Genomic DNA, 22,899 nt, shown 5'->3' on the forward strand with positions numbered 1-22,899 from the left:
GAGCAATGTTGTCGAATCCCATTGGTTAGTCCTCTTACGAGCGTGCAGTCGATTGGTAGCTTTGCTTTCATTAAAACACAATACGGAAGAACACAAGGAAGTAAAACGGTGCTTCGTGATACGAAAAAAGAAAAAGACATGCTTTGAAAGAACCGCTCAGAATTTCCACTGCTTCCATATATTAACAGGTACTTATGGCCGCTTTCATAACACAATATTTGTTTATATTTGTCTTTGTTCTAATATGAAAAGAAAGAAAGAGTGAACATCTTGTTGCTAAAGCGCTTGTGGACCAGTGTAGGCTCTCACGCCCCTGCGGCAGATAAGCAGGATCAATTGTTCACAAACTGCAGACAGGTAAGTGATGTCTACTTCTGTAATTTTATCGTTTCGGTCACAATCTACTCACACCTCTGTGCACCTTTCAAAATTATATTTCTTAAAACGATATATACATAAAAGCTTGTTTTTATATTTGCAATATTTATTATTTCAAACAAACTACAAACATTAATCTATAATCTTTAACCATTTTCTGAATGTTTTGTTTCAGAATGTCAGCCAATGAGAGGGATGAGACAAATGACACCCAAAAAGAGCCGGCCCTAAAAGCCTCCGAGGGCAGTAACAGGAGAGAGGGCAACAATGACAAGAACCATCACAGAGGCGATACAGAAGGTCCCTCTCAGCCTAATGGTGACACCTCAATCGTAACAGATGCAAATACTGTCGCTGATAAGAACTTGGCTCTACTTAAAGCCCACTCCCTGGATGTGAAGTTTGAAGTTGGGGAAGAATATGACATTATTGAGACCATTGGTACAGGTGCTTATGGTGTGGTCTCATCGGCCCGGAGACGAGACAATGGTGAGGGTGCCACGATACATTACAATGACTCAAAATAATTACACTAAATCTTTGATGTCAGAATTCAGAATTATTATTATTATTGATAATTGCTAATTATTTAAGTTTTTCATATAGTTATTAATATATTTTTATTGCAACATTATTAATGTGAAAGTGAAAGTGAAAGTGACGTGACATTCAGCCAAGTATGGTGACCCATACTCAGAATTAGTGCTCTGCATTTAACCCATCCGAAGTGCACACACACAGAGCAGTGAACACACACACACACTGTGAACACACACCCGGAGCAGTGGGCAGCCATTTTATGCTGCGGCGCCCGGGGAGCAGTTGGGGGTTCGATGCCTTGCTCAAGGGCACCTAAGTCGTGGTATTGAAGGTGGAGAGAGAACTGTACATGCACTCCCCCCACCCACAATTCCTGCCGGCCCGAGACTCGAACTCACAACCCTTCGATTGGGAGTCCGACTCTCTAACCATTAGGCCACGACTCCCCCAATGTACAATAGTAATTATTACTATTATTATATAATTAATATAAATAATAATATAAAAACATAAATATTAAGTTAAATATATTATAAAAATGTATTCTTGTTCATTATTATTAACAGAGAGAATTAAGCAAGAATTAATTTAGTCTCAGTCTTTTTTTTTTTCATTTTTATTTCTTTTAATTATTTATTTATTTATTTTCTGCTCTAAATGCATAAATGTACATTTTATGTATCCAGTCCACTGTATTTTGTATGTAACAGCGGACGCTACCGTTTTTAACTCGGCTTCTGGTGTAACTTCCAGTTATTTTAGCTGTACAAAAATTGCCTGTTATGATGCTTGATGTTACAAACTGTATTTGTTTTCATAGAATTTTAATTTATCATCATAATCACAAAAACACTAGTTTGTAGCGCAAATAGTTTTACTGTTTACACTTATTCTTCTAGTCATTTTCCTATAGCAACTATTGAATCTGAAGTCTTGCACATTCACAGAAAATAGCTTACTTTTGAATACAAGGTGTATATCCGTTCATTCTAAATTTCTGAATCTGTTTGGATAGATACATATAATAAAACTTATTTATGTTTTCAGGCCAGCAGGTGGCGATAAAGAAGATCCCTAATGCCTTCGAGGTTTTGACGAATGCCAAACGCACGCTGCGAGAGCTCAAGATTCTCAAGCACTTCAAACACGACAACATCATTGCCATTAAAGACATCCTCCAGCCTGTGGTCCCTCACTCAGCTTTCAAATCAGTGTAAGCTTGTGTTCAAAGCAGCAAGCATATTCTCTCTTCATATTTAATGTGCTAAAAGTGTCTCTCATTCTTTAGGTATGTGGTTCTTGACCTCATGGAGAGTGACCTGCATCAGATTATTCACTCCCTTCAACCTCTGACTCCAGAACACACACGCTACTTCCTGTATCAGCTGTTAAGAGGCCTGAAATACATTCACTCGGCCAACGTCATTCACCGTGATCTCAAGCCGTCCAATCTGCTGGTTAACGAAAACTGCGAGCTGAAGATTGGCGACTTCGGCATGGCACGCGGATTAAGTGCGGCTCACTCCGATGAGTCACGTTCCTTTATGACCGAGTATGTGGCCACCCGTTGGTATCGTGCACCTGAGCTCATGTTGTCGCTTCACCACTACAGCTTGGCCATCGACCTCTGGTCTGTTGGCTGCATCTTTGGTGAGATGCTCGGCCGGAGGCAGATGTTTCCAGGGAAAAACTATGTGCATCAGCTTCAGCTGATTCTTTCGGTTTTGGGAACGCCGCCTGAGAGAATCATCACCTCGATAGGGTCGGATCGGGTGCGTTCTTATGTGAGAAGCCTCCCTTCAAAAGCACCAGAGTCACTTGCAGCACTGTATCCGCAAGCTGAGCCCAGTGCAATGGACTTGTTGGGCGCAATGCTCCGATTTGACCCTCGTGAGCGGATCAGTGCATGTCAAGCCCTCGAACACCCTTACCTCGCCAAGTACCATGACCCGGATGACGAGCCAGTGTGCGTTCCCGCCTTCGATTTTGAGTTTGACCGGCAGCCAATGGGCAAAGAACAAATCAAAGAAGCTATACTAGCAGAAATCCAGGACTTTCAAAAGAAGAAGCAGGGCATCAAGAAGAAGATACAGTTTAAACCACTCCATTCCAGTTCGGCGGGGGTAGGGGTGTCAGGTAGCACCCTTTGCGCGGCTCTGCAGTCTCAAAACTTGACGGAAACAGCACAAACTCACACACATCTAAACTTCAAACCGACAAACACTACACAAACTCAAACGAATGCAAACTCAATTCAAGCTCCACATAACCTTACTCAGATTCTGCCACATGTGTCTCAGGTAAGCTGCCAGGATGTGGACATGCCCAGTGCGAACTCCGATGGCCAGCCTGAAACAATCGATCTGACCACTCCCATGGACAAGGACTGCGCAAAGGATGAGCTTGTCTCGTCCAATCAAATGCTTCCTTCCCACCCCATCTCTCAGACTCCACCCACTTCAAATCTTCCTCAGTCGATCCCTTCTCTCTCTCTCACACAGTCGCAGACTCAGTCGCTCTCTCAAATTCTCACATGTTCCCTGGGCAAAGGAGGGAAAGCGACAACTGGGGAAGGTACAAAAAAAGAGGGAGCAATTTCAGAAGATACAAAAGCAGCACTCAAAGCTGCCTTACTTAAATCAGCACTAAGGCAGAAGGCTCGAGGTGAGAGAGTTTTCAATGTCTATGTGGCCCTAGATTGCTTAACAAGGGTTTATTTTTTTTACATTTCTTGCCACTGACCCCCAGATAAGATGATCCCCAATGCAAGGAACTACATAAAAACCAACTTCCCGATTTTAATACCCAATTTTTACAGTAAAAAAAAAAGTTTATCTTATATATGGGCCATTCTACAGAATTGGTCCAAAGTCAGAGTTTGAAATGTTTTGAAAAAAAAAGCCTTTTTCCAAAAAAATTGTATGTTTGCAAATTGTATAATATCCAAGATACACATTTCTAGTAATTGCACAGGTAATTCCCATATTGTATTTTCAGAAAGTTTTGGAATATTTGTCCTCTGCCCAAATTTGTCACTACCAAGACACAGTAATAATAATTTAATTAGAAGAGTTATATTGATTAAGATTTTGCTTACATCTACATTGATATATTTACATCTACATAAATCATTAACAATTACATTTTAACAATATTTCAAATGTATTTTATGAGATTTGTTCTATTTTTAATCCAATGTTTCTATGTAAAAGGCAAAAGGTTGATCGTACTGATTTCAAAGTTAAGAATTAATTTAGTTTGAATATACATTAAACCAAAAACTATTATGATATCTTAGTTGATAATTAAGTATACTTTATTTTTGACAGAACATCCCATGTTTCGGTAGTGACTGCACATTTTCGGTAGTGACAATAATGCTTTGGTAGCGACCACATCACATTACAGAATTTTAACTTGCATACTAAAACACTACTAAAACATACTAAAATACAAAAAAAAATGCATAGCTGTAGTAAAATTTTGTTTATTTCCCCCAGATATGAGGATTATGTGTTCTTTTTGCCACTGCCAAAACAATGATGACATGTTTTGGTCATGCCTGTTTCGGTAATGACAATTTTATGGGATAACACCCAAAAAACAAAGATGACACAACTGAAACTCCATCAAATGTTTTGTTGGCAGCTATTTCGGTAGTGACAATTTTATATACTTTTGAACCTATTTCAAAGATGCTAATCAGCACATGGTTAGCTAGCACAGTTTTAAACAGTTGTTTAAATAATGTGGAATAACTCCCAAAAAAGTGTTCTTGATTGCAGAAAAAAGGTGTTCGGTAGTGACTTTCCTTAGAGTTACACAGATTTTTCAGACTTTTGAACATATGGGGCCTAACTACTCACCCTGTAGCTATTAGAGAGAGAAAGATAGAGAGAGAGAGACATACATATTTTCTGATCATAAATGTAGGAGTGAAGTTAATTTCAGTCTCAGCCAATGGACTAAAACATGCACTGTTTCGGTAATGACATGGAAAATGCGGGACACATTTTTTTACATAAAGTTTCATAATTTACAAAGAAATGAAATGTTTAGTTATTGAAATGATAATGAGTGTATATATAAAAAAACAATGGAAAGTTCGAATACTTTGAATTCTTAAATGATTTTCAAATGTGTTTTTTGGTTGTGGGACAGAAGTTTGCACCATTTCTGTAGAATGGCCCATATACACACTAATGGTCATAATTACGGGGTTTGTAATATTTATGTTTATTTTTTTCAAGAAATTAATACTTATCCAGCAAGGATGTATTGTATTAATCAAAAGTGACAGTAAATACATTTACAATATTACAGAAAATGTATATTTAAAAAAAAAAATAAAAAAATAAATGCTGTTCTATTGAATTTACTATTTTTTTTTTTTTTTTTTTTTTTTTTTTTAAATCACGCTATCCACAAAAATATTAAACCGCACAACTGTTTTCAACATTAATAATAAGAAGTTCTTCTTGAACACTGAAGACTGGAGTAATGGCTGCTGAAAATTCAGCATTGCATCACAAGAATAAATTACATTTTAAAATATATTTAAATAGAAAACAGTTATTTCAAATTGCAATAATATTTCACAATATTACTGTTTTTTGTATTTTTGTATACATGTCTGGTGAGCCTATGAGACCTTCAAAAACAGTTAAAAATCTTACAGACCCCAGACATTTGAATGGTAGTGAATTTATAAATGATATATTTTTTTAAATGTTATATATTTTATGTTTTATATCTATATGCTATAAATATTATGTGTCAAATATTAATTAACTTAATTAAGTTGAGTTACTTAAGACTGCCTCTTTTTTCTACCCTCTAATACTGTTATAAACCTGAATAGAAAATTCTGTAAACTTTGTTTTCTTTTCTTATGATATTATTATTATTATTATTATTATTATTATTATTACTATTATTACTATTATTATTATTATTATTATTATTATTATTATTATGTTTGTTTTAATGTTTATCCAATTTTTTCTCAATTTTTTTCAAGTAATGACAAGTACTGTCATGTCAATAATGTACTGATTCTCTCATCCCCAGATGGAGGCTCTGCAGCTCTTAGTATAGATTTAATGAGAGGATCTACTGGAGGTTTATCCTCATCCCTCTCCTCCTCCAACTCTGGTCCAGAGCAGAGGAAGTCAGTCACAGCCCAGGAGAGGCAACGAGAGAGGGAAGAGAAGCGAAGGAAGAGACAGGAGCGTGCAATGGAGAAAAAGAGGAAGCTGAAAGAGAAGGAGAGAAAGGAGGGAAAACAAGGTGAATCTCTGGGTGGCGTTTTACTCAGCGACAACGACAAGAAGCTGTTGGAGCGCTGGGGGCGAATGATGGACAACCGCGTGGATAAACCGCAGACCGCGGAAACCAATAGTGCCAAAAGTGGTGAGAGTAAGACAGTCCAAATCCAGCCAGCAAAAGGAAGGAATGTTGTAAAGACAAACTCAGACGGCAGAGAATCAATGCCACCAAAACAACCCAGCAAAGTTCAGGCTTTCAAACCACCACAAATGCTGCCTCAAATGGGGCAATGTTTGGCAGCTGGAATATACCATTCAACACCGACCCATGATGCACCGCCTGTCTCTTTATGTCCAGCTCAGAATGGAGACGTGGGGATAGTTGCTGTAGGAGGAGGTGAAAGTGTTGGTGTGATAACCACCCCATGTGCCTTTGCCAAAAACAACGCATCAAAACCTCCGTTTCTGACTTTTGGAACAATGTTTGCAGGCCTTGGGAACTGGACAGGAACATCTCCGCACCAACCCCAGAAAACCCACCAACCTCCCCCAGAACTGAATAACCCTGCACACACAGGCTTCACACATATGCAAACGCAGCCGAAGCCCGTCACGCATGCGCAGTCGCAGTCCAGCACTCACATCCAGCTGCTGCCGCTGGAGTCCTTTATGACTAAACCATCAGCTCTGAACCCCAGCATTGGCGTTTCGGACACCAGCACGTCTCTTTCCAATCCAGAGACTGGCAATGGTCCTCAAACCCTGGACAAACTTTGCATTTTAGAGGAGCGACAAAATGGCTCTCATACACAGGGCCCTTCAAAACAGCCTCCAGGTGCTGCAGCTCAACCCTGCCTTGGTCTCATTGACACGGGACAGCCTGCAAACAGCATTCCTGATATCCACACAGTCACACAGCAGCTCTCAAAGTCACAGGTGAACGTTTTATTTATAATATATGACTCTTTGCCTTCTTTCAATGTAAGCAATGATATTTATTATTATTATTATTATTATTATTATGCATTTTTATTTTCTTCAAGGTGAAAGTTTGCTTGCTTAGGAAAGTGACACCTGTTATCAGCAGAACATTTAATTATTAATTTAAATAGGACAAGTTTTCTCTTAAGTTGAAGTAAAATAACTAAATTGTTTATTTTTTGTTTAAAAAATCGTAAACATTAACACTTAATTATTATTTTTTGTGTGTGTGTGTGAAGCACCAATTTTGCTGCATGAGTTCATGCCAAGGATTAATAATCTAAATGATTTTTTTTACTTTAATTTAGATTTTTATAAAAAATATACTCAAACCGCCCCCCATTTCCCCATCCCCCCATATTTTATTTTCATTGATTGATTGATTGAAAAATATATATATATATATATTAGGGATATATTAGGGCTTGCATAGACTAGTCGAGTGATGGACTACTTCAACCACTAGTCAGCGCTGTCAGAAACAATCAACTACTCGAGCATGCATTAACCATAATGCATGCACAGAGTTTGCAAGTACAACTTGAATTTTAGGATTACAATATTGCGTGTAGCTGTTACTTCTATGACTTTATCTATGTAGCATGTAAAATTAAAATATGTAATGTAATAATTGGGATGTGCTCGAGTAGAATACTTTATTCGGAATGGCACGGATAATGGCTTCAAAAACGAATAACGGACAAGGAATAATTCTGCCTGAATATTCGGCTGAAGCTGGCACAGTCTGGTGTTTGATAGATTACAGTTGAGCCAGGGGATCAGCGCAATACTATACACAGAGCTCTAAAGTCACGCAGTAGAGTGTGAAGTGAATGAATGTAAACTTTATGAATGAAAAGAGCGCAAATCAAACACCGCATTGCTGTTGCCTCTCCATGCATCTCTCATAAATCAGAGCTTGGCAAGAGTAATATCACCTATAATAATACATCATACACGTTCTGTTATTTGTATATATTTAAAAGGCAATTATTTAAACCTTAGGCTACAATATGATACGAATGAATATGATAAGCACAGCGTGCTCAACAATCAAACAGCCAAGTTGCGCGTCTCAGTCTTTCAAAAAACAAACCAGTTCTCTCTCAAGAGTAGACTAATAATCAACTTAGATACAGATACATTTTCTACCTGGCCTACATGTTTGCATCCTGGTTTGTGTGGCAGGCACATGCACATTTGCTTAGTGAAGTTCAAAAAAAGACTCGCTTAAAGAGTTCTGCGTAATGAAAATGTGCACATTGAATTAATTCAGTCATGTTCAAATGATCACTAAACGTTTGTCATGACCTCTCTGCTTGCATGATAAATATATTTTTTAGAAATGAATAATTATTTTAGTTTAACACGGCATACTTGTTCAGTGATAACTATGAAAAAAAATAGTCGTAACGGTCTTATCAAGTAACTGTACGATGTTCCACCTGGTTTTATCCAAACGCAGATACAAATAATTTTGTGATTGTTACAGATACAAATACAAATACTGTTACATGAAAATTTAAATATGTAATTTCATAATTATAAAGTTTTGACAATTTACATATGTAATTTTTGCATTAGGCTATGAATTAATAAGCGTTTATTGATAAGAACTATTTCATGTCTTTCCATTTACAGTAGCATGAACCACGAGTAGTCGAGTAACTCAAGTATTTTTTGAATAAGAAATCGACTAGCAGAAATCAGTAGTCGTGCAACCCCTAATATATATATATATATATATATATAGCTCACCCAGAGGTCATGTAATTTTTATTTATTATTTATATAATTTGTTATTTTATTATTATGCACTATTTTTCTTTTTATTATTATATGTTATGTATTTATACACTCCCTGACAAAAATCTCGTCGCCTATCCAAGTTGTAGGAACAGCAAATAATAACTTTACTTCTAGTTGATCATTTGGGATCAGAAGTGTCTTATATGAAAGGCAAAGGCCTCTAGATTATGATTATTTTACCAAAATAAAATCTTATCATGTCTTGATTTTTAATTATTTAATTAGGACAGAAAGGTCAGACTTTGCTTGGACAGAAGTCTTGTCACTTAACAGAAATAATGTACAGTACAGAGGATAAAGTCATGGTACAGTGGAAAAAGAATTAATATTGTGTATGACTCCCATGAGCTTGGAGGACTGCATGCATAAGCCTCGGCAATGACTCAAATAACTTATTAATAAAAGTAATCTGGAATGGCAAAGAAAGCATTCTTGCAGGACTCCCAGAGTTCATCAAGATTCTTTGGTTTCATCTTCAATGCCTCCTCCTTCATCTTACCTGCTCAATAATGTTCATGTCTGGTGACTGGGCTGGCCAGTCCTGGAGCACCTTGACCTTCTTTGCTTTCAGGAACTTTGATGTGGAGGCTGAAGTATGAGAAGGAGCGTCATCCTGCTGAAGAATTTGCCCTCTCTTGTGGTTTGGAATGTAATGGGCAGCAAGAATGTCTTGATACCTCAGGCTGTTGATGTTGCCATCCACTCTGCAGATCTCTCACACGCCCCCATTCTGAATGTAACCCCAAACCATGATTTTTCCTCCACCGAACTTGAATGTTTTCTGTGTGAATCTTGGGTCCATGCTGGTTCCAATAGGTCTTCTGGAGTATTTGCAATGATTGGGATGCAGTTCAATAGATGATTCATCTGAAAAATCAACCTTCTGCCACTTTTCCACAGTCCATCCTTCCTGCAAGCTGTGTGCAACACGATTTTTTAGTTATCTTCTGTTTAATGCTGGTTTCAGAGCACTAATTCGGCCATTGAGACCACTGCGTGAGAGAATTCGACAAACTGTTCTTGTAGATAAAGGGGTTTCTGGTGACCTGTTCTTATGTAGCTCTGCTGCAGTTGAAAAAGGGGCTGGCCCTGGACTGTCGAACCAACAAACGGACCTCTCGAACAGCTGTCTTACAGGGTCTGCCTGACCTGGGCCTGTCATGAACTTCACCAGTTTCTTCAGATCTTTTTGTTATCCTCTCCACTTGACGTTTAGATACATTAAAGATGTCTGCCACCTCAGCTGGAGACTTGGTCTTCAGGCTCTTGATGATCAGCACTTTGGTCTGTGGTTGAATCTTTGGCATGCTGTCAGAGGTCAGGATGCATTTCAAATGAAGGTTGGGTGTGCTGGGGTTCTTCTTCTACACACCTGGGAATGTGTTTATAACAGTATTTGTCACGCTCTAATCTGTGATTGGTTGAATCCTTAAAAGATGTGACAAGATTTTTGTCCAAGCAAAGTCTGACCTTTCTGTCCTAATTAAATAATTAAAAACAAGGCATGATAAGATTTTATTTTGGTAAAATAATCGTAATCTAGAGGCCTTTACCTTTCATATAAGACACTTCTGATTCCAAATGATCAACTAGAAGTCAAGTTATTATTTGTTGTTCCTACAAATTGGATAGGCGACAAGATTTTTGTCAGGGAGTGTATATATTATTTGAAATAAAATGCACTATTTTTATCTTTATGTTTTATTTTCTAACACAAATGATGTTATGTATGGAGGCCTGTTTCTAACTCTAATGAAGAAACAGGTAATTAAGGGATAAAGTAAAAAAGAAAAGATAATTGTTGAGATATAAAGTCAAAATATAAAGGGCTCTGTGATGTCTTTGTTTCAAAAACATCTTTATTTTTTATGAAACTATATTTTAATTTTGATCATTCATTCTTCTCTCAATCATTTTCTCTGCCAGGTTGAAGACATTTTACCGCCGGTTTTCTCAGTGACTCCTAAAGGCAGTGGAGCAGGATATGGCGTCGGCTTCGACCTCGATGACCTCCTCACTCAGTCGCTTACTGAACTCCAGCACTCCGACCTCAGGGAAAGGTCAGTTCAGATCCCAGTGACCACAAAGTGCACACTCTATTTTTGAACTGTACATCGCTGCCAATTGACTACAGTACTTAACTGTAACATACATTTCAATGGTCTCAATTCTCTGTTTCATTAGTCACAATGACTTGGCCCCACTGTCTGCATCCCTGCTCTCTGATTGGCTGGAGGTACACCGCATGACCCCTGCTGACATGGAGTCACTTCAGCAGGAGCTCCAGCTGGGATCTCCCATGATCCTCTCTGACAACACAACGCTTCCTGATACCTGATCAGTCCATGCATTTTGTCTCCATCCTCTTGTAGAACCGGTTGAGGGCCGTAAACAGAGGAACATGATAGCTGTATTGTGCACCAGTGTACATTGGAGAGAATATGTTTGAGGCTCCAAATTATTACCTAGAACCTTACCCAGAAAAGTGCCTTTATCTTTAATGGGTTCGAGTGCATTATTTATTTGTGCCAACATTAAAATATGATGCTCTATTCGGTTCTTAAGGGGTTTCCATTCTCAGAATTTCAGTGCCATCATAAAGCAATTTTAACCCAGGGAGAAAGAGTTAATTTTCAGCGGTGCTAGTGCCATTGATTTGCCCTGGAAAATCACTCCATTCTGCTGATTTTACAGAATAATTCAGTTGAAATAGTACGTTGTTTAGCAGACGGGTGTTTACAGCTATTTTCTAGTACACTACAGTAGGAGTCACCAGCAGGGCAGCAGTATTACGGCAGATGAAACACAGCAGAGCACAACGACATAATGACTGTAGAAAGTAGAAGAGCATTTCATTTGATGTTGCATGAATGCCTTGTAGAAAATAATGAAACTTACTGCACCGCATGCAGATTTGCTCCATTTTACACCAGCAACAAGAGGATTGTCTTGAATAAATCTATCAAAGGGATTCATGTGTCGTTCAGTGATGGTGTTCTTTTGCAGTGATCTGTGGTTCATATTGTGTATTAGAAAAAATCAACATTTATGACATTTAAAACGGCCTTTTAAAACTCAAAACTCACTTTCAGACACCGGCGAGTGTCTGAAACAACTTCTGATTACTATACGATGGGGATAAATATTTATTGATTTATATGCAATGCTAAAGGCTTTGTATGCTAACCATTGCCATAATAAATACACATTATTCTTATGAAAATACCGGAGACCACTTAAAGAATTAGGCAAATCATATATGATTATAATTGTGAATTAATAAGGTTTCATAAATAGAAGGCACTTAGTAGTAATATGCAAATTGACCATGAATAAACCCTGCCCCCTTTGTTGCGCATACAAATTTATATAAATCTTCCATAGACTTGCATTAGAAAAAGAGCAGAAGCTTATCTGACAAAATGCCAGACAGCAACAGTTGCTATGATAGGACTGGTCGATTCCCTGGTGTTCACCTCTACCATAAATAAGCATGCAAAATATCAATTGCAAAATCATTTTATTACAAAGTTTTATTTACAGCTTTTTAAGAAAAACAGTCAGCAAGAAATACAAATATACAACTGGCTGACTCTAGAAAAGCATTAAATCCTTCACATCATAAACATCTAATTGCACTTGTGAACTTGACACTTTTACATGTCCTGATATAATAACATTTATAACTGCTGTGCAAAAGGCTGGATCAAATAAGTGTCCATTAATATTGTAGTATGCATCATTGCATCATTTAGAAGGCATCAAATCTCACATTTGTTCAGCTGCCCATGAGAACCATTTCAGTTTAAAATTTGCATTGTTTGCACAGTTTAATTATGTGGATTCATCTTAATGTTAATCATTACAGTTTCAGATAGTTAAAAGAATATATTAACAATCAAGTAAGCAGGTAAAAGACATTCGTTTATATTTTATTTCATGTATTTTTGGTACAAACCAAGTTGGAAACAACATAAAGTTGTTTAAAAAACTGATTAAAAGCTACTTACGGCATTAAAATCTCTCTTTACATAGTACGGTATTTTGGGGTGGGAGTCTTTTGCTTGTGCGAGGGTAAGTGTGTGTTTATCTCAGCACCTGCACCAATACCAGTAGCACCAGAGTCCTGATGAGCAACATGACCCGGTCAGCCCAGATGTGACTCGATGCGCTCTTGAGCTGGATTCCTCCAACATGGTTCTGGATGAAGTCAGTGAAGCTGGATACTTTGGCATAGACTCCTGGTCGGTTTGCTTTAGCGCAGCCAAGACTGAAGCTCACAATTCCAGCTTGCACCCAACTTCCGTCACTGATCTGACACACCAGAGGGCCACCAGAGTCACCCTGAAAAAGCACACGTGCAGAGATATATGAGAACAGACGGGTATTATGAACATTAGCAAAGCATAAATAAGGTTCATTGGTATTTTTATATGTAAAAATTAAAATATTTTTTTAAAATATTTTTGAAATAAATAAATAAATATATATATATATATAAAATATATATATATGTATATATATATATGTTTTCCCCATGCAATGCTACTCTCACCTGGCAGGAGTCTTTGCCACCTTGTTGGAATCCAGCGCACATCATGTCAGGGCGGATGTCAATGTTCTCTGTGGGGTTTATCAGAAACATATCCTGACAAGTATTTGAGTCAATGATTGGCACTTGTACTTCCTGCAACGCCCCAACGCCCTGCAGAGCAACTGAGGGCATGAGAAACAACAAGATTATTCACTGTGGGGGGAAAAAACCACAAGAGATTGCTTTTGTGTCTTTGTACATGCTGAAGGAACGAGAATTCCTTTATTTATTGTATATAGCAATTGCCAATATTCCACACAAGATGCATAAACTACCGGTCAAAAGTTTGGAATTTTTTTTTTTAAATAAATCTCTTATGCTCACAAAGGCTGCATTTTTTTTATCAAAAATACAGTAAAACTGTAATATTGTGAAATATTGCTACAATTTAAAATCACTGTTTACTATTGTTATATACTTTAAAATGTCATTTATTCCTGGGACAGAAAAGCTGAATTTTCAGCATCATTAATCCAGTCTTTAGTGTCACATTATCCTTCAAAAAATCATTACCAATTATTTTTGGTGCTTAATTATTAATAATGTTTATTAAAATGATTAATGTTGAAAAGAGCTTTTGCTGCTTAATTTAGTGGAAATCGTGATTTTTTGATGAACAGAAACAAATCTTATGTAACAAATGACTTCACTGTCATCAATTTAATGCATACTTGCTGAATTTTAATAAATTCATTTGATCTATTTTAAATCTTTTTATAGCTCAATTTTGGCAGTGTATCACAGTTTCCACAAAAATATAAACCAGCACAATGTTTTCAACATTGATAACAATAAGAAATGTTTCTTGAGCAGCAAGTCAGCATATTAGAATGATTTCTGAAGATCATGTGACACTGAAGACTGGACTAATGATGCTGAAATCTCAGCTTTGCATCTAGGGAATAAATTACATTTGAAAATATATTTAAATAGAAAACTGTTCTTTTAAACTGTAATAATTTTTAATATTATTAATGATTTTTTTTTGTGCAGATTTGTTCAGATGTATAGTGAGCATGACTATAATGTGCACCAATGAATTGTGCTCAATAAAACCATACATTTGCATTAAGAAACTAAATAGCAGGGATGAACAATAAATTAAATTATCAGTTGATACGGATTATGTAACTGCACATACTCATTTCCTCTATTTTTACATTTTAGACCACCTTTGCCGTCATCCAACACATATAAAATGGCTTGCAGACAACAGTTCACGAGCTTCTCTTATTGTACATACCTTTACTGTCATCTAACAAATTTAAACGTAACTTAATCTTTAAAAACACTAATAATTAAATAACAATTATAAATGTAATCTCATAATGAGTATCCATTATTCACATTCTACATTTAATGTTGTGATGCCTAATTTACTTAGTGTTTTTTAATTTTATTGTGTTATATTTTATTTACTTATTTATACAAAATAGTATTGGATTTAATATTAACTTTAACTTAGGTTATTAAATATTATTTAATTTTATTTCATGTTGACTCCGAATGTCATTTCTAAATGAAATGCATTTCACATCACAACCAGTGCATGGATGAAATTTCAGACGCCTGTAGCGTGGGTTTCAGTCAGCTGTCACTCACCTCCATCTCTGATGTTACCCCATCCAGTGATCATGCACTTCATGTCGCTGCCGAACTCCACATTGCCATATGGCAAGCAGACAGGCTGAACGCGGTCGGACCATATAACAGATGTGGCCAGCTCCACCAGAGCGATATCCTGACCCAGCTGAGGGTCTGTGTAACCCAGAGGAACCACCACACGACGGATCCTATGGCTGGTCTCATCCGGGTTCCAGCCGTTCAGCTGCTGCCGGCCCACATAAACCATGTAGGAGGAGATGTCATTAGGGCTAGACAGAGAAGAGAAATTGATATATATTTAGACAAGAAATAAACAAACAAGGATTATATTGGTGTTGAAAAAAGGTGTAAAACTTACTTGGGAAAGCAATGTGCAGCAGACAGCACCCAGTTCTCCGAGATGATGGTTCCTCCACACACATGTCCTTGACTGTCAGTCTAAACGAACAATCAACCAGCGATCAGGAGGATATTGATAAGAAACCAGATCTGACAGACAATTCAGAATGTATCCTAAACCTTTACAATAAAGTAATTAAAACTTGCACTGCTATTTGGATTTAGGTCAGATTTAAAAGCTTTATTTAATATATATATATATATATATATATATATATTATATATATATATATATATATATATAGTGGAAAAACTGCAACAAGTGATAAAAAATGTGTAGTTCACTTTGCAAATTTAAAAAGGTGATAAACAAATATATAGTTCAAGAATTTGTATTTGAAGTACTTGTATATGAAGTACTAATAATAACTGTATTAAATATGAGAGTTGTAATTTCCAGATATGAATAATAATCTCAATAAATTTGTATTTTCTTTCTTTTTTTTTTTTTTTTTTAATATATAAGTTAAAATTTGATGTTTGTTTATAATATATTCTCCCTTGATACCAAGATGTAGATGAGTTTGTTTGTTCATCAGAACATATTTGAGAAATTTTAGCATTATATCACTTGCAGTGAATGGGTGCCGTCAGAATGAGAGTCCAAACTGCTGATAAAAACATCACAATAATCCAAAAAACATTACCTACATCTTGGATGACTTGAAGGTGAGTACGTGTTCAGCTTTGAGTGAACTATTCCTTTAAGAAACTGTTTTGTTTTCGTATCTTTTGTATAAATTAGATACTGTATATGAAAAGCCAAGGCTTCAGCCTACACCTTTTTGGTTAATATGTAAAATTATGATTAATTATTATGGAATTGTATATGAGGACCAAAATAAATAAATAAATAAAAAAATCTTGATGATTTTGCATTCAGGGCATAGGCTGCATTTGATCAAGTTATTCATTAAACTATGATCTCTGTGTTGTTAGACTGTCTGAGCTACAGGAATGTATTCTATATAAAGGAAGCCTGTGAACTCTGCCTGTTTTTCAAATTTTAGTTTCATAATGGCTGTCATTCTTACCTGAATATCCACCTGCCAAGGCCAAGCGCCTTCTGACGCAGCGGAGCCTCCAACTATCCTGTTCAGCATTTGTGGCCGACCGCATTCTAAGAGAAACACATTGATTTGCTTTACTCACATAAAAGACTAACATTTTAGGTATATAAACTGATATAATAGTGTTATAACTATCGATTTAGCTAGGATGTATGCAAATTAGTTCGGTTCTTACCTTGAGCCTCGCCCATCCATAACCCTGAATGGCGCCCAACATAAAACAAAACAATGAAGTTATAAAAATACATTAATTGTTAATTCGTTAGCAAAAAAAAAAAAAAAAAAAAAAGCTCTTTAAAAAAAAAATGCAAATAAATAAATAAATGCACTTACCAATCAATATGACGAAGGAAGTCCGAATACATGAGATGTACCGCATCCTAACAAAACACTTGTTTGTTCCAGAGTCTTTTAGAAAACTGCCAACGTTTTATTTATTTTTTATTTCACCGGCAATGGACGCAAGTCTTTAAAATGATTGTTACTAGAAATAATCACGTCCTTGTTCGACAAAGTCACGAGAACAGTGAAGATAAAGAATTCGGAAGTTTCGCTCATGAAAGAAACATTACCCGAGATCTTTTTTTTTTAAACATCTTCTGCCTACCTATCCTACATTGACCAATAAGGAACGTTCGTCCCGCCCTCAGTGAATAGGAACTCCGCCCACTTTTTCAACTCTAGCAGTTTTGGTTTCTCTGTTTTGTTAGTTTCGGGGAATTTGTCCAAGAATGTGGCAGCGCGAGGTATTTACAATGGACTAATGGATGCAGGTTTCTATATAGGCTCTAAGCCAATAATTTCTGTAATTTCAACAACATAATAAGGCTTCAAGGTCTGCAATTCTGCCTTGTAGTGGCTTTGTTGAAAAATCGTTGATTTAACTGTTTCCCATTAAATAGCTGCTAAATTACTGCAGTTTTAAATTGTGTGGCGTATGTCATTTAATAGTAATATGTGGGTTGCCGGGACTTTTGTAAACACGTTTTAACAATCAGTCACCTTTTGCGTGCGCACGACTGAGAAACAGGTATAACCGGTTCAGAATAGTTTAGTGGCCCAAAACACATAAAGCCAAGGACGTTATCATCAAAGAAGAAGTGCATTTACTGTATTTTTTGATCATGATTTTGTAATTTTGTGGTGGTCACATGTTGAAGTGTTAAAATCAGTCAGGATTTACTCTTTAAAAACCAGTGTATCATAAGTTATTGCCCTCTCTCTCTCTCTCTCTCTCTCTCTCTGTTTCATGTTTATATATATATATTTCCTTGCAAGAGATCTGGACTGTCTACTTCTCTATCTGTACTTTCTGTACTGATTAGATTCTGTTTCTAAAAATGAATTTCTTAAAACCAAAAATTTACTTGAAAGTACAGTGATTTGCATGCACTCAATACTAATAAAAGACAATTGCTGTTCCCAAACTGCATTAGGCAGCACATCATTTTATTTTTTATTGTGTTAATAAAAAATGAATGTGTATTGTGTACCAAATTTGCACACTGATAATTGAAAAAAAGTACAAATGTAAATAATAATTATAAGAATCATCATCATATCATGATTTTTTGTAACATTATGTAGTAGACTGGAGTAATGGCTCCTGAAATAATGGCTCCATATACTTTAAAAACATAATGTAACTCAAAACTTCCTTGTTAGTGTAAAAACAGCTTTTACTGCAACAAAACTGCAAAAATGACCCACTTTCTACTTTTATTGTGCAATAGCGATTAATAAAACAGTACAAGATTTCCTGCACCTGTAATCAACTGTAGCATGCCCCTTAAAATCTCCCAACATATTTTTGCTGTGGAGTGTTTAAACCCGAGGGCCAAAAACAATGTAGAAAACATATCTAGAAACTATGACTGCTTTTGATGTATTTATTTATCTTTTTAACAAGGACATAAGGAAACATTATATATTAATATAAAGATGCAATTCATTATCTGTTTAAAAAATATTTGACAGCATTCTATGATTGACCAATCAGAATCAAGTATAATAAAGTATGATAATCAAGTATAATAAAATAAATAAATGGTAGTAAAAGAGATGTACAGAAAATGTTTGAAGTGAAATTCACAGTTATTTTACACAAAAATTCACAAAAAGTTGAATTGTTAAGGAGACTGTTCACCCCAAAATTTTGTCGTCCTTTATTTACCCTTATGTCTTTCCAGAGCTGTATTTTTTATTTTATTTTCCCCTATAATACTATGGAATTCAATGGTTACGGTCAACTCTTATCTAGGCTATATATTGAAGTCAATGGCTACCGTCAACTGTTTGATTTCCCACAGCAACATGGATCAACTTTTCAATTCTTTAATTTCTTTTGTAAGATTTGGGAACTGGCACATTAAGCCGTACAGATGCCGACGATAATCACTACATGACTCCGTGTTCGGGGGTCCACCTTCCTCTTCTGTTGTGCTGCTGTGTCTCTGTTTCGGTTGTTCTCCTCACTCTGTGTGTCTGCTTTTACAGCACGATTGAAGGTGACAGGGACAGAGAGGAGGGAGAAGGACAGGATGCAGCTTGGTGTCGCCAGGGGCAACACAATACGAGAGAAAAACGACAGAGAAACCGCGTAACTGAACCAACAGGATGTATAGAACTGAATGAACTTGTGGAAGGAAGCCGCGGTTCCACCAAAGTAGCATGACCACATGATGTGCAAAAAGACGGGAAAGTGTCTTTTTAATTGCGGGAGGAAGTGAACCATTCATTCGTCTAAGTGTTGTAGTTCGTCTCTCTGCTGATTGTCCCACGATGAACTACACAAGTTGTTTGATAAAGCTGCTCGACTCGACTTTGTTTTAAGGACTTGATGAATATTTGTCGTGGCATTGTTGAAAAAAATTAAAATAAAATAAAAAATAAATAAGTCAGAGAGGGTTGGCGAGATGGTTGGGTGGGGGACTGGTTAAAAAAATTATATATATATATATATATATATATATATATATATATATATATATATATATATATATATATATATATATATATATATATATTTAGGGGTGAAGTGTGAACTGTTTTAGTGGATTCCAGGGTTATGCTCTCTCATAAGGTTTATTTATTTGCTTGTTTGCTTATATGTTTATTTTTGTAAAATTGTCTTTTGTACTATCATCCACACAGCCAAAGCTGATTGATAAAATAACTGCAATAAATGAATGGCCTAGTTAACCTATATTTTATATTAAAGGCACTTTAATAGGATAATTTGACAGAATGTTCTAATTTATGATTTCGGCCTGGGGGGCTCGGCACCCTGCCCCTTTAATCACTGACACTAAAGTGCCCTTTTGATCCAATCTAGGTGTCCGAGGGGTACATAAAAATGAATAAATAAATCTATTTCAATAATAATAATTTATATTATAATATATTTGACTAAAATATATTCATTCTATTTTATATATATTTTTAAATATATTTTCATTTAGTAGGCCTACTTTAGAGCACAAAATAGATTCTAAACATAATAAAGCAGTGTATGTCCAGTGTATGAGAGAGACAAAGGTAGGGGATGTAAAGTCTTTTCAACTGGAAATAAAGTTATATGGCATCCCCCTGTTCCCCAACCTACACACACACACACAAACACTGGTTTATTTATACCATCATTTAACTCTCATTGCTCTCTCATTATTCTTCCTCAGCATATAATTTATTGTGTTTATCACATTAAATACACAATAGTAATTCTGAGAAATCTTTGTGCTTAATTCAAAGAAACTACTTTTTATTTCAGAAAGTTCAATTATGATTTAATGAATTCAGTAAGAAAGGTCACATTAAATATAATTTAATCAGGCTTAATTGAACTGAATTAACCCATGTAATTTCAAGTTTTCCCAGCTGAGGACATGCCATGTATTTTATTACTTGGATAAACTAATGAGATAATCTTGATGAAAAAAAGTTAGTGACAGTATTAGCTTTATTCTCAGTCACAATGAACAAAAAATTGCTCATTTGGTTTAACTTAGTTTCATTTAATGAAACAAGACACTTGTTTGAAATCTAGTTTAATCATTTGAATCAACATTTTTTTATTCAAAATTACTTTTCCCAGCATTTTCCTAATGTTTGCAATTGTAACAGCTGACATATTTGCATCTTGAGCAATCTTAATCGTAATCTATAAACTCAAATCTAAATTCAGTCATGCTAAAACAAACACAATAAATTAAATAAGTGTGAGAAGAAATGCCTCTCTCATTTTCCTCCAAAATGCCACATTTCTTTTAAGGTGTGCAGGCTAATTAATATTAAATTGTGCTCTTTTCTGCCATCCCCCTCTTCTTCTTTTTCATCACTCCATTATCTAAAAATATTTTTTCTTTTCATTTTGCTGCTCTGTCTCACTGGCATTAAGTTAACATTAACATTAACTTGACACTGATGTTGAGTGTGATTGAGTGATTGTGTCTCTCTCTCTCTCTCTCTCTCTCTCTCTCTCTCTCTCTCTCTCAAGGCAGAAGTGCCTGCAGATGTGTTTCTATCTCTCCGTCACTCCACATACAGTTCATTGTTAACAAAGCAAGTGGGCAGGAAACCTTTAATAACACTTCAAAAAGAGGGATAACATTGCTGTGCTGCCTGGACATGCTGCTCGTAATGTAACAACTGGTGAGTTGGATTTGTACTATTTTTTTTGTACTTAAATAATTTTGTAGGAAACTGCTGTATGGAGTCCACAAATGTTGGTAAAAGCAAAACTCAAAATATCTGAGTAACAAAATCAAAGTTTTAGACGTGTCTAATTGTTTCACTTTAGACACAGAGAAAATGTAAATTTGTGTCATTAAAAAAAAAAAAAAAAACTTAAAATGCTAGAGTAAAAAACTGATATCTTACAATATATTGTGAAAAAAATGTTTACTGTAAAATACTGTCAAACATTTTTGTTTGTAAAATCTCTATGACACCATAGATTTTATGGTGAAAAACAGTAAAAAAAAAAGAAAAAAAAAAAACCTTCCCAGAAGTCCCAGTTTTATAAATGATTTTTATCAGTAATGAACATTAGGATTTGTTGTGTTATTTATTTGTTGCTTATTGCATTATTTTAATGTCATTTATGTTACCCTTGTGTGCTACCATGTGCATCGTCTGTAGTATTAACCATGTTTTATGGATAGGTCACTTACGATTCATCATATGGCTTTCTGTTCGGCTCCTGTCTAATGGTTGTTATCAGTAAATTTTAAGGTAAAAAGCAAGTTTTGGTACTTTAAGTAGTTTGATATATTAACACGATATGAAATATATAGTTATACATAAGTTATAAAATATACAGTACAAGCACCAATATACCATTCCACAATATCTGAAGCATTGTCACAGTATTTTTTATGCTGAATTTCTGGCAACCACATCTGCCAGTTTTTACTGTAAATTTAACAGGAATTTCTTTACAGTGTAGTTTTATTTTTTAAACTCTGTATGTCTTGACCACAAAAATACTATTGAACATTTCCCCCATTATTGCCAACGGGAAAAAAAAATCAATCAAACAAACAAACAAACAACCAAAAAAAAACAAAAAACAAAAAAAAAAAAACGGTAAACTGAACACATACATGAGGTTGTGTTACTACAAGATTAATTTTCTAAAGTAACCTGTTATTAAAAGACTATTGTAGACATTTCAGCTAAATTTATAAATCATAATTAAAAAATAAATAGGTGTTAATATAGCCTATTAAAATATCAAACAACTGATTTGGCCAACAGAAATTGTAATGTGTAAACTGGTGAGATGCTTGACACCTTAAAGAAAACACTGATATGTGTTCGACCTCTTCTGGCTGTATAAGATACATTAATAAGGCACTAAAATGTTTGTGTACAATTGTTGTATATATATATATATATATATATATATATATATATATATAATATATATATATATATATATATTATATATATATATATATATATATATATATATATATATGTATTTTTAATTAACTTGGATACATTTAAAAGAAAAGGCTTATGCTTAAAAGGACAGTTCACTCCAAAATGAAAAATCTGTCATCATTTACTCCCCCTCATGTCATTCCAAACCTCTATGATATAGATATTTTGAAGAATATTGATAACCAAACAGTTTCGGGGCCCACTGGCTTCCATAGTATGGGGGGAAAATACTATGAAAATCAAAACCAAACCTGTTTAGTTACAAACAATATTTATATTGCTTATTATATATTTACTATTTTGGGCATAT

General features: G+C 35.4%; 2 protein-coding genes across 3 annotated transcripts; one reads left to right on the top strand and one right to left on the bottom strand.

The window, feature by feature from the left end:
* Positions 1–62: 62 nt before the first annotated feature.
* LOC109051708 (mitogen-activated protein kinase 7-like) lies at positions 63–11,946 on the top strand. 2 transcript variants are annotated; one of them, XM_042767137.1, is made up of 8 exons: positions 63–188; positions 283–357; positions 554–867; positions 1,966–2,131; positions 2,207–3,582; positions 5,989–7,121; positions 10,902–11,035; positions 11,160–11,946. In XM_042767137.1, exons 3-8 carry the CDS (start codon positions 555–557, stop codon positions 11,311–11,313), a joined length of 3,276 nt encoding a protein of 1,091 aa, XP_042623071.1. In that variant the 5' UTR covers positions 63–188; positions 283–357; position 554; the 3' UTR covers positions 11,314–11,946. The 2 variants fall into 2 exon arrangements, with proteins under 2 accessions (XP_042623071.1, XP_042623072.1); XM_042767138.1 differs by lacking the exon at positions 283–357 and having other exon boundaries at positions 69–188.
* Positions 11,947–12,478: 532 nt separating this feature from the next.
* Positions 12,479–17,231, bottom strand: LOC109079944 (serine protease 33-like). The gene is made up of 7 exons (XM_042767140.1): positions 16,977–17,231; positions 16,819–16,842; positions 16,608–16,693; positions 15,533–15,612; positions 15,172–15,443; positions 13,531–13,691; positions 12,479–13,319 (listed from the first exon to the last, which is right to left on the bottom strand). Exons 1-7 carry the CDS (start codon positions 17,020–17,022, stop codon positions 13,062–13,064), a joined length of 927 nt encoding a protein of 308 aa, XP_042623074.1. The 5' UTR covers positions 17,023–17,231; the 3' UTR covers positions 12,479–13,061.
* Between the last annotated feature and the right edge of the window lie 5,668 nt (positions 17,232–22,899).

This window comes from Cyprinus carpio, chromosome A12 (genome assembly GCF_018340385.1).
Source record: "Cyprinus carpio isolate SPL01 chromosome A12, ASM1834038v1, whole genome shotgun sequence".
NCBI lineage: Eukaryota > Metazoa > Chordata > Actinopteri > Cypriniformes > Cyprinidae > Cyprinus > Cyprinus carpio.

What these genes read in the sequence shown, in the direction of transcription:
- LOC109051708 (XM_042767137.1), top strand. Translation starts at nt 555, where the DNA reads ATGTCAGCCAATGAGAGGGATGAGACAAATGACACCCAAAAAGAGCCG. An exon ending in ACTAAGGCAGAAGGCTCGAG is followed by an intron (nt 3,583 to 5,988) that starts GTGAGAGAGTTT and finishes TCTCATCCCCAG; the next exon opens with ATGGAGGCTCTGCAGCTCTT. An exon ending in CACTCCGACCTCAGGGAAAG is followed by an intron (nt 11,036 to 11,159) that starts GTCAGTTCAGAT and finishes CTGTTTCATTAG; the next exon opens with TCACAATGACTTGGCCCCAC.
- LOC109079944 (XM_042767140.1), bottom strand. Translation starts at nt 17,022, where the DNA reads ATGCGGTACATCTCATGTATTCGGACTTCCTTCGTCATATTGATTG. An exon ending in ATGGATGGGCGAGGCTCAAG is followed by an intron (nt 16,694 to 16,818) that starts GTAAGAACCGAA and finishes TGTTTCTCTTAG; the next exon opens with AATGCGGTCGGCCACAAATG. An exon ending in GGGTAACATCAGAGATGGAG is followed by an intron (nt 13,692 to 15,171) that starts GTGAGTGACAGC and finishes TCATGCCCTCAG; the next exon opens with TTGCTCTGCAGGGCGTTGGG.